Here is a 14,335-nt window from a genome sequence, read left to right as displayed (position 1 = left end):
CCCTCGGAGCCTCGGTTTCCCCACCGCACGGGGCGGGGGGGGGTGACAGTGCCATCGCCCAGTGCCGTCTAAGGAATGTAAGTTCACGTGTGCCACCTGCTGTGCCTGGCACAGGGGGATGTGGGAACGTTCACTGTTCTCACGTGTTACCCTGAGGAGGGCCCGCCCAGCTCACGGCTGCACCCCGCAGGGCCTGGGGCTGAGCCTGAGCCTGAGCCTGTGCCGGGAGCTGGCGAGGGGCTGGGCGGACTGAGGGAACGCAGGACCTCTCTGCCTGGTCGCTCTGTCCCCATGGTCCCCCGCCCCTCCCCCGCCGGCTCTGGCCTGGGAGCCCGGCAGGTGGAGAGAGAGCAGGCTGATGGGTCCTGAGTATAGTCTTGCTTGGATCGATGGAGCCCTGGCTGGAGGGCAGGCTGGTGCCGAGGGCAGTGCCCGGCGGCCGAGGGCTGAGAGCCGCCAGGAACGGGCAGGACAGGGAGGCCGAGGCCTCTTCTCCCCCTGGGTGAGCGGCCTCACCTTCCCGCCGCTGTGCTCCCGGAGGAGGGCCCAGGCCGGGGCCGGGAGGGGTGATGGCGGGAAGTGCTGCTTGGATGACTCCCCAGGTCTGGTGTGAGACAGCTGGGGGCCCCTGTGGGAGAGGAGGCGGGGCTGGGGGACTTCGGGGGCGGGGAGGGAATGGTGAGGGTGGGGCAGGGCCACAGAAGGTCAGCCTGGTGTCCTCAGGGCCACCGAAGCGGGAGGGAGAGGGCGTGAGCAGTGGGGTCCCCTCCCCGTGCCAGCCTGGAGCGTTCCGAGGAGGGTTCCGTCCGCGGGTGGTGCTGGGCCCTGGGCAGAGGGGGCGGCCTTACCCTCGGAGGCGTGTTCTGGGCGTGGGCGAGGGCTGCGTGTGCCCCCTCCGCCCAGGCTTCCTTCTAGAACCCCCTGCAGCCGCCTGTGGTCTCCTTGTCTGTTCGCTGGTCACTCAGTGGCCTTTCCCGCCTGGGGACTGCCCCGCCGAGGGAGGCGGCGGGAGGCGGCGGGGGAGGCCCCCTCCCGGTGACGTCAGCCGAGCCTGTTACATAAGCGCTGGGCATTGTCTGGGCGCGGGGGCGGCTCTGCCCTGGCGGCTCCCTGCGGCGTGGGGAGGGGAGGCGGGTGGGCCGGCGTGGACAGGCATCCGATCGCCAGCCTGGCTCCCAGCCAGCCCGTCACTGCCCCCTGGGACGACTCTGGGGGTCCCCGTGGCCCTTTTCAACTGGCCCCAACAATGCCCGCCCCTCCCCGATCAGGGCTCAGGGACAGATCCCTCGTCTAGCCTCAGCCCGCCCTGTGCCCGCAGCCCAGGCCTGGGCCACAGCAGCGGTGCCTTCCGCGTGGCCCGGTGCTCAGCGGTGCCCTCGCTGCTGGTCAGGGCACTCGGGCCACGCTCGGGCCGCCGCCTCTTTGCCCGCAGGATGGGGGCGCGTACAAGGCAGGGGGCCCTTGTGCCGGGGTGGGGAGGTCCCAGGTCCCTGGCCACCCTGGAGGAGGGCCCCAGAGCAGAGGGGTGCCCAGGCTGGGGCAGTCCCACCTCTTGCGGGTCAGCGTGGGATGTGTGGGAACCAGGCCGTGGCCGTGGCTGTGGGAGGGCCACCCGCTGGCCCCAGAGTCACCAGCGCCCCTGGCTGCTCCCAGCGGGCGGCAGCGGGAGCCCCGAGGCCAGGGTGGGGCCTTTCCCCTCCGCCTTGGGGACGGGGGGGGGGGCAGGGCGTCCCAGGCGGGCGTGGGGGTGCCCAGGTGGAGGACAGGTGGCTGGGTGCTGGTGTGTCCTGGGTGCACTTGTGTCTGTGGCGTGCGGGTCTGACATGGCCAGTCACCAGCATAGAAGGTTCCTGGGGGGTGGGGGGTCTTGTCCCTTTGACGTGTTTCCCTAGCGCTCCCCCTTTCCCAGAGAAAGCCTCTGGTGGCCCTGGACTCCACCCTCCTCGGGGTCCCCTGGGGAGCAGTCCTCAGGCTGAGGCTCCCTGCGGTGCGCCCACCGGGGCGGCTCTCGCCCCCTGAACCGGCGCCTGTGGGCACTGAGGGACGTGGGGCAGGCTGGCTTTGGCACATGGGGCCCCGGCTGGCATGGAGCGCTCACTCTATCACGGGCCCCTTTTCTGGACTCCTGGGGGCTCTTTCTGGAAGCTTCCTTGGTCTGGGGGGACAGATGTGTCTCTGGTTTGGGTGGTTTGTGTTGCAGTGTCTTCTTGCTGTGTTTGCCCCCAAAGGGACCCTCCCCCTTCTCCCCTCGGTGACCCAGGTTTGGTTCCCAGAAGCTCAGGGCTCACTGCCTCTGTGGGCGTGACAGGGGTGTGCACCTGTGTGGGTGTGTGCACCTGTGTGGGTGTGACAGGGGTGTGTACCTGTGTGCATGTGTGTACCTGTGTGGGTGGTGTGGTGAGGGTATAGCTGTGTGTGTGTGGGTGCCTGTATGGGTGTGATGAGGGTATACCTGTGAGGGTATGTATACCCTGTGTGTGTGTACCTGTGTGGGTGTGTTGGGGGTGTCCCTGTGTGGGTGTGTGTCCCTGTGTGGGTGTGTGTCCCTGTGTGGGTGTGTGTACCTATGTGGGTGTGATGGGGGTGTCCCTGTGTGGGTGTGTGTCCCTGTGTGGGTGTGTGTCCCTGTGTGGGTGTGTGTACCTATGTGGGTGTGATGGGGGTGTCCCTGTGTGGGTGTGTGTACCTGTGTGGATGGGTGTGTGTACCTGTGTGGATGGGTGTACCTGTGTGGGTGTATTGGGGGTGTCCCTGTGTGGGTGTGTGTCCCTGTGTGGGTGTGTGTACCTGTGTGGGTGTGATGGGGGTGTCCCTGTGTGGGTGTGTGTACCTGTGTTGGGGGTGTCCCTGTGTGGGTGTGTGTCCCTGTGTGGGTGTGTGTACCTATGTGGGTGTGATGGGGGTGTCCCTGTGTAGGTGTGTGTACCTGTGTGGATGGGTGTCCCTGTGTGGGTGTGTGTCCCTGTGTGGGTGTGTGTACCTGTGTGGATGGGTGTACCTGTGTGGGTGTGTGTACCTGTGTGGATGCATGTCGGGGGAGAGGCAGTGTGGTCTTCGATTTCCCATTAAGGGGCCCCAGTACCCTCCTCCAAACCCCAGGTACTTGCTGTTCAGCTCCCTGGTCCTGGGTGATGCCCCCTCCCCCCAGCCTTCTCCCAGCCACACCTGGGCCTCGAGGGCGGAGACGGCCTGGCCCCGGGAGATGGCTTGGTGATGGTGGGGCTGTGCTCTCCCGGAGAGCCATGTCCGCGAGGCCTCTCCTAGCTCGGCAGGGTGTTTCCTGAGCGCCGTCCTCCAGGGGCGGGCGGGGCGGGGCGCGTGCTGGTAGCATCCGGGTTCCTGTGGGAAGGAGAGGTCCCAGGTGAGGGAGCTGGCCCAGCGGAGCTGGGCTTCCTCACGGGTCTGTGCCCACGAGGGGGCGAGGGCTGGGCGGGGCCTGTCCGGGCAGGGGGTGAGGGTGCGGTGGGGAGGAGCTGCTGACCCAGTGGGGCCTCCCCGAGGGGAGTGCGGGGTAACCCCCTCCTGTTCCCCCAGAAGACGACGACGGCGGCCTTGAGGGCTTCGAGGACTTCTTCCCCGAGGAGCCCGTGAGCCTCCCCAAGAAGAAGAAAGCCAAGAAGCTCAAGGAGGGCAGGTCCAAAGGGAAGCGGAAGAAGAAGGAGGTGCGTGGGGCTGGGGGCCTGTGGCGGCCTTGGCGGCACCCCTGGGCCTGCAGGGGGAGACCGGGCCGGGTCTGCAGGGGGAGACTGGGCCGGGCCTGCAGGGGGAGACTGGGCCGGGCCTGCAGGGGGAGACCGGGCCGGGCCTGCAGGGGAGACTGGGCCTGCAGGGGGAGACTGGGCCGGGCCTGCAGGGGGAGACCGGGCCGGGCCTGCAGGGGGAGACCGGGCCGGGCCTGCAGGGGGAGACCGGGCCGGGCCTGCAGGGGGAGACTGGGCCTGCAGGGGGAGACTGGGCCGGGCCGGGCCTGCAGGGGGAGACTGGGCCGGGCCGGGCCTGCAGGGGGAGACCGGGCCGGGCCGGGCCTGCAGGGGCTGTGAGACTGACTGAGCCGGAAGCACAGCGCTGAGCGGTGTGAACAGACACCTTTCCAGGACGCCCCGGAAGTGTCCTGACTGAGCGGATGTTCAGGGGCCGTCCTGGGGAGACCTGGGCCAGGGGCCAGGGCTGGACACGCTGACAGCCCCGGGCGGATCTCAGCTGTGTCACTGTGTGACGGGCAAGCTCATCTCCGAGCCGCCACACCCACTTCCCTGTTTGTAGATTGGGGTGCACGCCACCACGTCCCCTCGGGGCCGCCTGGAGGGCCAGGGAGGATGCTCCAAAGAGGCGGGCGCCCACGGGGTGGGACGGGAGCGTCGTTGTGCTGTGCCATCCGGGCCCTCCCAGCGCCTCCTGAGCGTTCTCTCTCACGGCCGCTTTATGGGCCTGGGCAGGGGCTGGGTCAGCACGGAGGCCACCTGCGGGTCCTCGGCCTCAGGCTGGGCCTCCCCAATTCCCAAACGCAAACAAGGGACCACGAGGGGTACCACAGGCCTGTGGGCACCCCCTTCCTCCTCTCCCTGCCCCAGGCAGGGCCCAGGTACAGCAGGACCCTCCCCACTGCCCTGGCCAGGAGGAGGGTGGAGGTGGGCAGTGTCTGGACATGGTGGACTGACAGCTGGGTGGAGGGATGCAGGTGGGGGGGCTGGTGCTTGCCTCCCCATGTCCAGCGCCCCATTACTCAGGCCTCCCCCTTCTTCTGGACCCACATAAGCACGCGTCTGTCTCTCTGGCTCTGGTCTGTCTGTCTGTCTGTGTCTTCAGTCCGTCTCCGCTGGGCCTCTCCGTACCCATCTCTTGCTCTCTCCTGTCTCCCTCCCTCTTTTCTCGCTTCTTTCCACCCCTCCCCCACTCCCTCCCCTCCCCCTCCCTGTCCTTTTCTTCTCCTCTCTCTCCCCCCTCTCTCCCCCCCTCTCCTTCTCTCTCCCATTCTCTCCACTCTCCCTCTCCTCTCTTCCTCACACTCTCCTTCCTCTCTCTACTGAGATGCAGTTCAGGTTCTCAAAAGGGGTGCAGCGGGGGGCGGGGGGGGGCTGGAGGTCTGCAGATGACGAGGCAGTGCCCGGCAGGCCCCCACAGCGACCCCTGGCTGGTGCTGCCCCGCCCCTGCATTCCGGAGCGCCTGGCTTGGCCAGCGGGCCCTCTAGGGGTCTGGAACATGCTGTGTGCAGAGGACAGGACCCCGCCCCCCCTCCCCAGACCTGGGTCCTCGGGGCGTGGGGAAGGGAATTGCACCCTTTGCTCCCCTCCACCTCCAACCAGGTGGCCCCACGACAGGCGGGCGGTGGTGGAGGCAGGAGGGGGGTGGGGGCGGCAGTCTTGTTTTCCTGTGTGTGTGGCGGGGGTGGGGGGAGGGGGGAGAGGAGGCGGGCAGCGAGTCCGGGACTCTGATTTACATAAAGGAACCGGACTGGGGCCAGAGCCTGAGCACATGTAGATGAAGCTCCTTGTCAGACCCAGCGCAGGAGGGAGAGATGATTTCCACCTGTACTGCAGCGTTGCCATAGCAACCAATTATTCAGTGCTAAATTATAACTGTTTATAACAGTCGTGAATGGGGAGGCTCATATCTGATTCCTTTTCCCTCTCCATCGTGAAGGACCCCAAATTGAGAATGACCAGCTCTCCAGGTCCTTCCTTTTGGGTTTAAACGCCTCGTTTTTCGGGATGTGCCGTGTGCTGAGCGCTGGGCAGATGGGGGAAGGGAGAGGGGAGAGACGGGAGGCCTGGATCCAGAAACATCTGCAGAGCTGGGGGGAGGAAGGGACTGCTCACTCGGGGTCCCCGGGCCTGCTCTGGGGGCACGCCCCGTCCGCCGTGGGCCTGGGGCTCAGGGCAGAGACCCCTCCTGCCGGCCCCCAGCTGCTGGCACCCACGCCCTGGGCGTGCGGCTAAGGTAGCTTTGCAGTGGCTTCCGTGGGGGACTCCAAGTCACTGAGGTTCTACACCAAGCGCACGCCCCGCACGTCCCGCAGGCCTCACAGCCCCACGGGGAGCCTCAAGGTCACAGCCCTGCTGCCGGCCTGACTTTGAGGGCCTGTAGCTCAGGCCGAGGCTGGTCAGGGCTTTGTCGCTCCCTCCGCGCTGCTGCTCCTCCCTGACCTTGGCTCGGCCTGCAGCTCCCCCTCCGTCAGTTTCAAGATCAGAACCGATCCGGGTTCCCCATCATCCTTCCCCTCTGGCCACTGCCCTTCCCTCGCCCCTTCTCTGCCAGGACAGGGCTTGGGAAGAGAAAGGAGGCTCAGCTCTAGAGGGTCCTGACAGCTGGGTGCAGAGATGTCCACGGCCCTCTCCTGCCCCTCCCCCTCCCCCAGCCCTTGAATGAGAGCCTGGAACAGGTGGGGGTGGCCTGGGAGGTGCAGCTTTGCTAGTTGAGGGAGAAGGCAGGGCACAGAGAGGGCGAGGGCACAGGCAGGGGTTTGGGTGACGCAGAGGGAGCTGTCTTCCCCTCCCTGAAACGAGAGGTCCTGTCAAAGCTCCAGCTCATTCCCCCAGGGGGTCTGCCCGCCTGCTCTCCCAGGGAGCCCGGAGCGGACGCTGGGCCAGCCTCCTGGAGGTGCCCAGCTTGGGGCTTCTGCCAGGCCTGCTGCCCCTCCCCCTCCCCTCCCTCCCTTTCTCCCTTCCTCCCTTCCTCCTTCCCTCCCCCGCCCTCCCTCACTCCCTTCCGCCCTCCCTCCCTCCCTCCCTCCCTCCCTCCCTCTGTGCTCTGCAGGAGCTGTGCTGGTCACTCCTTGCCTCTCCTGCTCTTGGGCTATGGCAGTGCCTGCTTCCCACCCATGCTCAGGGCCACGCCCCCTCAGGGTGGCCACAGCAGCCCCTCAGCACCACGCCACATGTACTGTGGTTGTCGCCTGGCCGCAGACGCCATCCTGATCTGCTGAGACCAGTGCCCGAGGCTGGCGTGCCCTCCCGTGTGCCGTCCTGGCCGCATCGTTGGCTTCCGAGCAGAGTGGGGGTGGTCGTGGGGACGCTCCCGTTTCGGAGCGTTTCAGGCCTTCTCTTCCACGGCCACCCGGTGGCATCCCATCACCATGAGGGAGCTGAGGTCAGGGGGTCAGCGCTCCGAGGCACTCTGTGGTGTGGCCTCCCCAGGGAGCCCCAGGGCCCACCGCGGGGCCCTCCCGTTTCACCCCTGGTCTGCATGGTGGGGTCTGTCCCAGGGCAGCTGAGGGCCAAGCCAGAGTCCCAGCCTCCGTGGACCCACAGCCGCTGTCCATGGTGCTGAAGTGTGTGGCCTCCTCCGCCCACCCTTAGATTTGCTGGGGGGAGGACTGGGGTGGAGCCTGTCTGTCAGGTCTCTCCAAGGGTAACCTCTAAGCTGGCCGAGCTCTGCACCCTAGGGAGAAATGGGTGCCCCTGTCTGACCCCCCTCCTCCCCAAAGGACTGAGGCCCAGCTGGCCATTGTGGCCACCAGGCCTGGGCGCTGTCCTGCCCGGGCGGGCTCCAGCACGGGACCTGCCCTGTCCCAGGGTCCCGCAGGGCCACTCAGTATTCTGGAAGCACCAGGACACAGGAGAGGTGTGGAGGCCGCCAGCCAGCACACTGACTCTGCTCTGAGCGGCACCGAAGGTTTGGGAGCGGGAGACGGAGCTGAGCGCCCAGGAGAGCGGAAAGTGTGGGAGCCTGTGGGCGGCCCCTTTCCCAGCCGAACCTCAGGGAGAGCTCCCTCCTGGGAAAAGACTCTCAACTCCTTAGTGTGGTCCCAACGGGCAGAGACTGGGCTGGGGGCCTCCCAGGATTCCCCAGAAGACCCCGCTCTCCTTGGCACCTCCTCTCCTCCCTCCTCCCTTCCCTTCCCTCCTCCCTCCCTCCCCCTCCCTCCTCACCTTCTCTTAGGCCTCCCTCCCCATCGGTGTTTGGAGCTCCCGTCCGGCCTGGTTCTTCTCTCTCTCTCCCACGCCTCGTTTGCTCGCCTTGTCCACAGTAACAGCCAGCAGGAGGGTGACAGGCCCGAGCAGCAGCCCAGCCTCCCCCCCACCCCGCCCCCCGCAGGCCTGGCCGGGAGGGGCCGAGGGCTTTGCCATCCATTTGCATCTGCCTGGGAAGGCTGAGAGTGAGCAGCTTGCTCGAGGGCAGTGCCTTCCCGGGTGCTGTGGCTGTAAACACCGTATCTCCCTATAAACGGGCCATGTTAGGCCTGTGTAGAGCGGGAAACTAAATCAAAGGAGCCACGCTTAAGAACCGCCTCAGTGACCTTGTCTCATACTGGACGCAGCGGCCGGGGTGCAGGTGTGGGTGTGGGAAGCTGGGCTCCTCACAGCAGCTTCTGGGGCCACGGGAGGCAAAGCTGGGCCGTGTGCTCGACGTCAGTCACAGGCTGCATTCGCCACACGCAGTTCCACGGGCTGCACTCGCCACACGCAGTTCCACGGGCTGCACTCATCACACGCAGTTCCCCGGGCTGCACTCATCACACGCAGTTCCCCGGGCTGCACTCGCCACACGCAGTTCCCCGGGCTGCACTCGCCACACGCAGTTCCACGGGCTGCACTCGCCACACGCAGTTCCACGGGCTGCACTCGCCACACGCAGTTCCACGGCTGCACCCAGAGCAGGGGGGGTGGTGCTCGGACCAGACTCGGTGCAGCCAGCGGCTCCGTGCCTTTCCTGGTGCACTTGGCTCTTTGGCCCCCACATCGCGGCTCTGCTCCGGGTTCTTGGGTCCCAGCACCATCACACAAGACTCGTTAAAATCCCAAAGTCCTTGGACGCCTGGTTCTGATTGGAGCTGGGCCCGAGCCTCCGCCCAGGCGCAGAGCCAGCCCAGGGGGGAAGCCTGACCCGGCGCGCTCCTCCACCGCCCCACCCCGGGGTGAGACCCTTGGCTGCGGGCTGGGGCAGCCCCTCCGGCTGGGCTTCGGGCTGAGCGGTGAGCAGCAGATGCCGAGCGATCTGGAAGGCAGGGCTGACGGCCAGGAGGCTGCTCTCGGGGCGGGCGGCCGCCCAGGGCTCCAGGCCGCCTCGGGGCCCCGGGCCCTCACGCTCCCCCTTGCCTTGCAGGGGAGCCATGACGAGCTGTCGGACAATGAAGAGGATCTGGAAGAGAAGTCGGAGAGTGAGGGGAGCGACTACTCCCCTAACAAGAAGAAGAAGAAGAAACTCAAGGACAAGAAGGAGAAAAAAGCCAAACGAAAAAAGAAGGGGGACGATGAGGAGGCCAACGACGAGGGGTGCCTGAAGGTAACCCCTGAGGCCGGCGGGCGGGACCCGGCTCCCACAGGCATGCCTGCTCGGAGGGCGGAGCCTCCTGCTGTCACCTCTGTGCCTCCCTGCCCGGGAGCCGGGGGGTGGGGGTGGGTGGGCGCGGTCCTGGCTGACGGGTCTGTGTGCGCGTGTGCACGCGTATGGAGGTTGGACACCTGCCTGTGAGGAACGCTGCAGCCGCAGGTCGGACGCGTTTGAAGTAACTGGGTGAGGGGTGGAGTCTGGGAGGAGGCCATTCAGCCTCTTGGAGGTCCTGCCTGGTGGAGCGGCTAGCTCTTCCTGGAGAGAGGGCTGGTTTGAGCTCAAGTTTCATGTCAGGAGCCTCTTGCTTGGAGCGATTTGGGAAAATAAACCAGCAAATAGAGTGTTTGCAGCAGGAAGCGGCTGGACAGCTCCGCTTAGAGTAGAAGGGGAACGGGTTAGGGAGCTCAGGTCTGGGATCCTGTCCCCGGGCCAGTCCAGGAGCTGGAGGAGGGGCCTAGAGCCCCCCCTGGGCAAAGCTCAGAAGTGTGGGAGCCTCCGAGGCCACACCCTGGGGCTCCTTGGGCGGGAGGGGCTGAGGGTAAGGCCAGAGGACCTCAAGTCGCCCAGAACCCCCGGGACCACCCAGGACCAGGCTCCCGGGCTCCGTTTGGGCTTAAAGGTAAGTGCTCCGTAAATATTAGTGCAGTGGCTGTGGGGTGAGGCAGAAATGGTGGCTGTCATTGCCTGGCGTCAGGAAGCTCGGCGGGGTCCCGGCCCCCAGGGGACGGCCCTCGTGGGCAGGTGTGCTGTGAGTCGTCTGTGACAGGTAACAGCCGAGGGCCTGACGACTGTGGACAGGGAACTTATGGGGGCGACTCGGGTTGTCCCGTAACAGTGTCGTCGGATCGCTCTGTGTTCCGGTGGGAACCACGGGCTGTGTGCCTCCAGGAGGGGCTGTGTGGGTGGGGGGTGGAGGGTCAGGGTGGGCGTGGGAGAGGGGTCCACTGTGAAGTGTCACGGAGAACAGGGGGCCTGGATGCTCTAGGCACGGAGGAGGATTGCAGCAGTGACAGCTCGGGGCTTCTTGGCCACTCACTGCCTGTGTCCCGGGTGGCCACACTGGAGACCCTGCGTGCTGATTGGCTGAGTGGGTTAGTGGGTGGGGCTGGGGCAGGGCTCCCTCGAACAGGGTGGAAATCAGGCCCGTTCCATGCACCTGTGCTGACTCGCTCCCTGCTGTGAGGTGGGTGCTGTCATCCCTGTGTCACAGATGGGGAAACTGAGGTACAGAGAGGGGAGGTAGCTGTCCACCTCTCACTGCCAATATGTGGCAGAGCCAGGATCAGAGCAGTGACTGACTGGCTCCAGAGTCTAAGGTCATAGCCAGCAACCCCCCAGCCCCCCCAGGCCCCCCCAGACCCCCAGCCAGCCCAGCCCCCCTTAATCCCCCTAGCCAGCCCAGCACACCCAGCCCTCCCAGCCAGCCCAGGCCCCCCAGCCAGCCCAGCGCCCTCTAGCCCAGCCCCCCCAACCCCCCAGCCCCCCCAGGCAGCCGAGGGTGGCCTGGTGACTTGGCACCTGGGGGCAGTCTCATGAGCTTGCCGTGTGCCCTTGGGAAGCCACACTCCTCCCCGGGCCTCGTGCCCACCTGGAAAGGGAAGCGGAGCCTGAGGGGCCTCTGGGGCTGCCCTGCTCCTACCCTGGCCGGGCACACCTTGCTGGCTCTGGAACCGGCAGCGGCCTGTCCTTCTGTGGGGTCCATGCATGACTGTAGGGGGGACATCCAGGGTGGCCTCATTTCTCCCCAAGCCTGCTGCCTCCCCAGGGCCATCTGCTCCCTAACACCCATCTTCAGGCCCAGACTCCCCGAATAGATTGCTCCAGAGAGTGAGCCCCATTATTCCTGCCCTGGGCACACATGGTCTCACCCCAAGCCCCATGTTAACCCCCAGGCGCGTTGCCCTGCACCCCCTCATACACTGCTGTCCGAGCCGGTCCCCATCAAGGGCTTGGGGCTGGAAGTTGTCGGGTGTTTTCAGTGCTGACTGAGACCTGCTCCGGTTGGGTGCGGGCCGACCCTCCCCTCCCGCCTGCCCGAGGCCTCCTGGGCGGGACCCTGGGGTGGGGTGCGGGTTAGGACCCACCTCTGAGTGCATCTCCGGCCCGTGTCCGCAGGAGCCCAAGTCCTCGGGGCAGCTCATGGCCGAGTGGGGCCTGGACGACGTGGACTATCTGTTCTCGGAGGCCGACTACCACACGCTGACCAACTACAAGGCCTTCAGCCAGTTCCTCAGGTGGGGGCGGGGGCAGAGCCCGGCTCCTGGGGGGCGGCGGTCAGGCCGACACTGACCTGGCTGAGCTGGCGGGGCCCCTTCCATTTTGGCAGGTGGCCCTGCCTCCCTCGCTGGCCCTGCACCTGGGGGGGGGGGGCAGTCAGTCCGGGGCCTGTGCCCTCCTGCCCGCTCCCCGCTCTGCTCGGGAGGCCCCCTCTCCAGCCTCAGGCCTCGCAGGTTCCAGAAACCCAACCAACTAGGAAGTTGCCGACCACACAAACGGGGACTCGAGCATTTTGGGGGGCACTGCTGTCTCAAGCTTTGTCTTCTTCCTGCCCCCCTTTCTGCCCCGTTTCCCAGCCTGCAGCCTGGGGCTGGCGCTGCCTGTCCCAGGTGTGGGAGATGGGGGCTCTGCCGGGTCACGTGGGGTCACCCCCTCCATGGCCCTGCCCTCACCTTCCTGCCCCCCCTCCCCCCATAGGCCTCTCATTGCCAAGAAGAACCCAAAGATCCCCATGTCCAAAATGATGACCGTCCTGGGCGCCAAGTGGCGGGAGTTCAGCGCCAACAACCCCTTCAAGGGCAGCTCGGCGGCGGCGGCGGCGGCGGCAGTGGCTGCGGCCGTGGAGACGGTCACCATCGCCCCTCCGCTGGCGGTCAGCCCCCAGCAGGCGCCCCAGCCTGTGCCCATCCGCAAGGCCAAGACCAAAGAGGGCAAGGGTAAGGCTGCGGGTGGGGGTGGCACCCAGCCTGCTGGCAGGAGCCCTTCCAGGCCGGTCTCTGTCAAGGACCCAGTGCCTTGGTTGACCTTGACCCACGTGGCCCTTCTCGGCTGTATTGCAGGGGCACTGGAGCTCCTCAGGGGCTGGGGAGAAGTCGGGGGGCGGGGGGTGCTCAGAGCTTGGGGAGTTTTGCCCTGGCCCCTGTGACTTGGGTGTGAGGAAGGGCCGGGGAGGCCCAGGCTGCTGAGTGTCAGGGGTCTCACGCGTGAGGCTGTGCCGTTCCCAAGGTGAGCCCGTGACCCCTCTTGCCCTGTGGTCAGGGCCGGCTTCCGGGGAGCCCTGGAAGGAGGTCCCGATACAAGTTGGCCTCAGTGGGGTGTCCGGTGGGGATGCCAGGGACAGCAGAGGCTCTCTGTGACTTGGCTTCCCCGGGGACCTCCCTGGGTGGGGTGTCTGGCCCGTGGCAGGTGGGCGCGCTGATCTCTCAGGGCTCCCAGTGGTGGGGCCACGGCAGATCCGCCTTCCGATGCCCTGACTGGGCTCTGAGGGGGCACTCGGGGCTCGGGGACTCCTTGTTTCAACCCCGAGGGGCTTTGCCTTCTGGGACGATGTGCCCCTTGGCCAGGTCCCTGCAGGGCCCGGTGGCAGAGTGACATGGGTTCGAGCCGGCTCCTGCTTGCCCCCTCGCTGGCCTCTGGCCTGCACACGGCCCTGCTTTCTCATTTCCTCTCGGGCTCCACGCTGAGCTATTGATTCCCTGGGCTGCGTATTCAGAGCCTGAGAGATTGAAATGGATTTTCCACGGCGCCGCTGAGGGTGCTGCTGGGCCCCCAGCCCCATCTCCCTGCACGCGACGCGGCTAGAGGTCACTGCGCCCAGGCCCATCGCCCCTGGTCCGCCCCGCGGGAGGGGTGCTCGGGCCCTTACTCCCCAGGTGGCTGCCTGTTCTGGGGCCAACTCCACAAAACCGCCTCCGCCCTGCTGGCCCCCAGGAGCCAGCATTTGGGGGGATGGCAGAGGTCAGGGTGGTCTTGAGATGCCAGCGTTGCCCAGGCGTGGGGCTGACCGAGGCTGGCAGCTTCCTGCCCCAGATCATCCCTCCAGGGCCCAGGTGTGGTCCAGAGGGGAGGGGCCTCGGGGGTCCTGCTGGCCGTGGCTCCACTGCGGACAGCTCCTTTCTGGGGGAAGGGGACAGGACAGGGCTATTCCCGAGATGGCGGGGTGTCTGCTGTCCGAGAAGAGGGCATCCTGGTGCCCGGGGCAGAGCTAGGCCGGGTTATTCTCTGGCTTCCCCCACCCCCCCGCCATGCTGTGCAGCTGAGGCAGGGCCTGACCTCTCTGAGCCCCAGGTGCTCATGGGAAAGGGCCACAACGAACACGACCCTCCCCTCGTCGCGCTGCTGTGCGGCTGAGCGAACCGCGTGCTTCCTCCTCGTGACTCCAGGGCCCGGCGTGCGGAAGAAGATCAAAGGCTCCAAGGACGCCAAGAAGAAGGGCAAGGGCAAGAAGGTGGCGGGGCTCAAGTTCCGCCTCGGAGGGATGGGCGGCAAGAGGAAGAAAGGCTCCTCGGTGAGCGTGGCGTGTGTGAGCGTGTGAGTGAGCGTGTGAGAGCATGTGTGTGTGTGAGCGTGTGAGTGAGCATGAGTGTGAGCCTGTGAGTGAGTGTGTGAGTGAGCGTGTGAGAGTGAGTGAGCATGTGTGTGTGTGAGCATGAGTGTGTGAGCATGTGTGTGAGAGTGAGCATATGTGTGAGTGAGCATGTGAGAGTGAGCATGTCTGTGTGTGTGAGGGTGTGAGAGCATGTGTGTGTGAGCATGTGTGTGAGTGAGGGGGTGAGTGAGTGAGCATATGTGTGTGAGTGTGAACATGTGAGAGTGACTGAGCATTTCTTTGTGTGTGTGAGCGTGTGTGTGAGTGAGGGTGTGAGAGTGAGTGAGCATATGTGTGTGAGTGTGTGTGAGTGAGCATGTGAGAGTGACTGAGCATGTTTTTGTGTGTGTGAGCGTGTGTGTGAATGTTTGAGTGAGTGTGTGAGAGTGAGTGAGCATGTGTGTGTGTGAGCATGAGTGTGTGAGTGTGTGAGAATGAGTGTGTGAGCGTGTGAGAGAGTGAGAATGAGTGTGTGAGTG

At 66.1% G+C, this 14,335-nt stretch overlaps 1 protein-coding gene across 3 annotated transcripts in view; it reads left to right on the top strand.

Annotated features, from left to right (window-relative positions):
- The window catches only part of CHD5 (chromodomain helicase DNA binding protein 5), a 52,007-nt gene that overhangs the window by 6,120 nt on the left and 31,552 nt on the right, over nt 1-14,335 (top strand). For 2 of the 3 annotated variants that reach the window (XM_054721627.1, XM_054721629.1), the window contains exons 2-6: nt 3,535-3,662; nt 9,044-9,223; nt 11,387-11,505; nt 11,966-12,204; nt 13,651-13,775. In XM_054721627.1, the coding sequence (XP_054577602.1) occupies nt 3,535-3,662; nt 9,044-9,223; nt 11,387-11,505; nt 11,966-12,204; nt 13,651-13,775 (791 nt within the window). The remainder of the gene's footprint in view (nt 1-3,534; nt 3,663-9,043; nt 9,224-11,386; nt 11,506-11,965; nt 12,205-13,650; nt 13,776-14,335) is intronic. The other variant, XM_054721628.1, reaches the window with a different exon arrangement.

This window comes from Eptesicus fuscus, chromosome 9, assembly GCF_027574615.1.
Source record: "Eptesicus fuscus isolate TK198812 chromosome 9, DD_ASM_mEF_20220401, whole genome shotgun sequence".
Taxonomy (NCBI): Eukaryota; Metazoa; Chordata; class Mammalia; order Chiroptera; family Vespertilionidae; genus Eptesicus; species Eptesicus fuscus.
The sequence above is the reverse complement of the archived record's forward strand: the minus strand, read 5'-3'. Positions and strand labels throughout refer to the sequence as shown.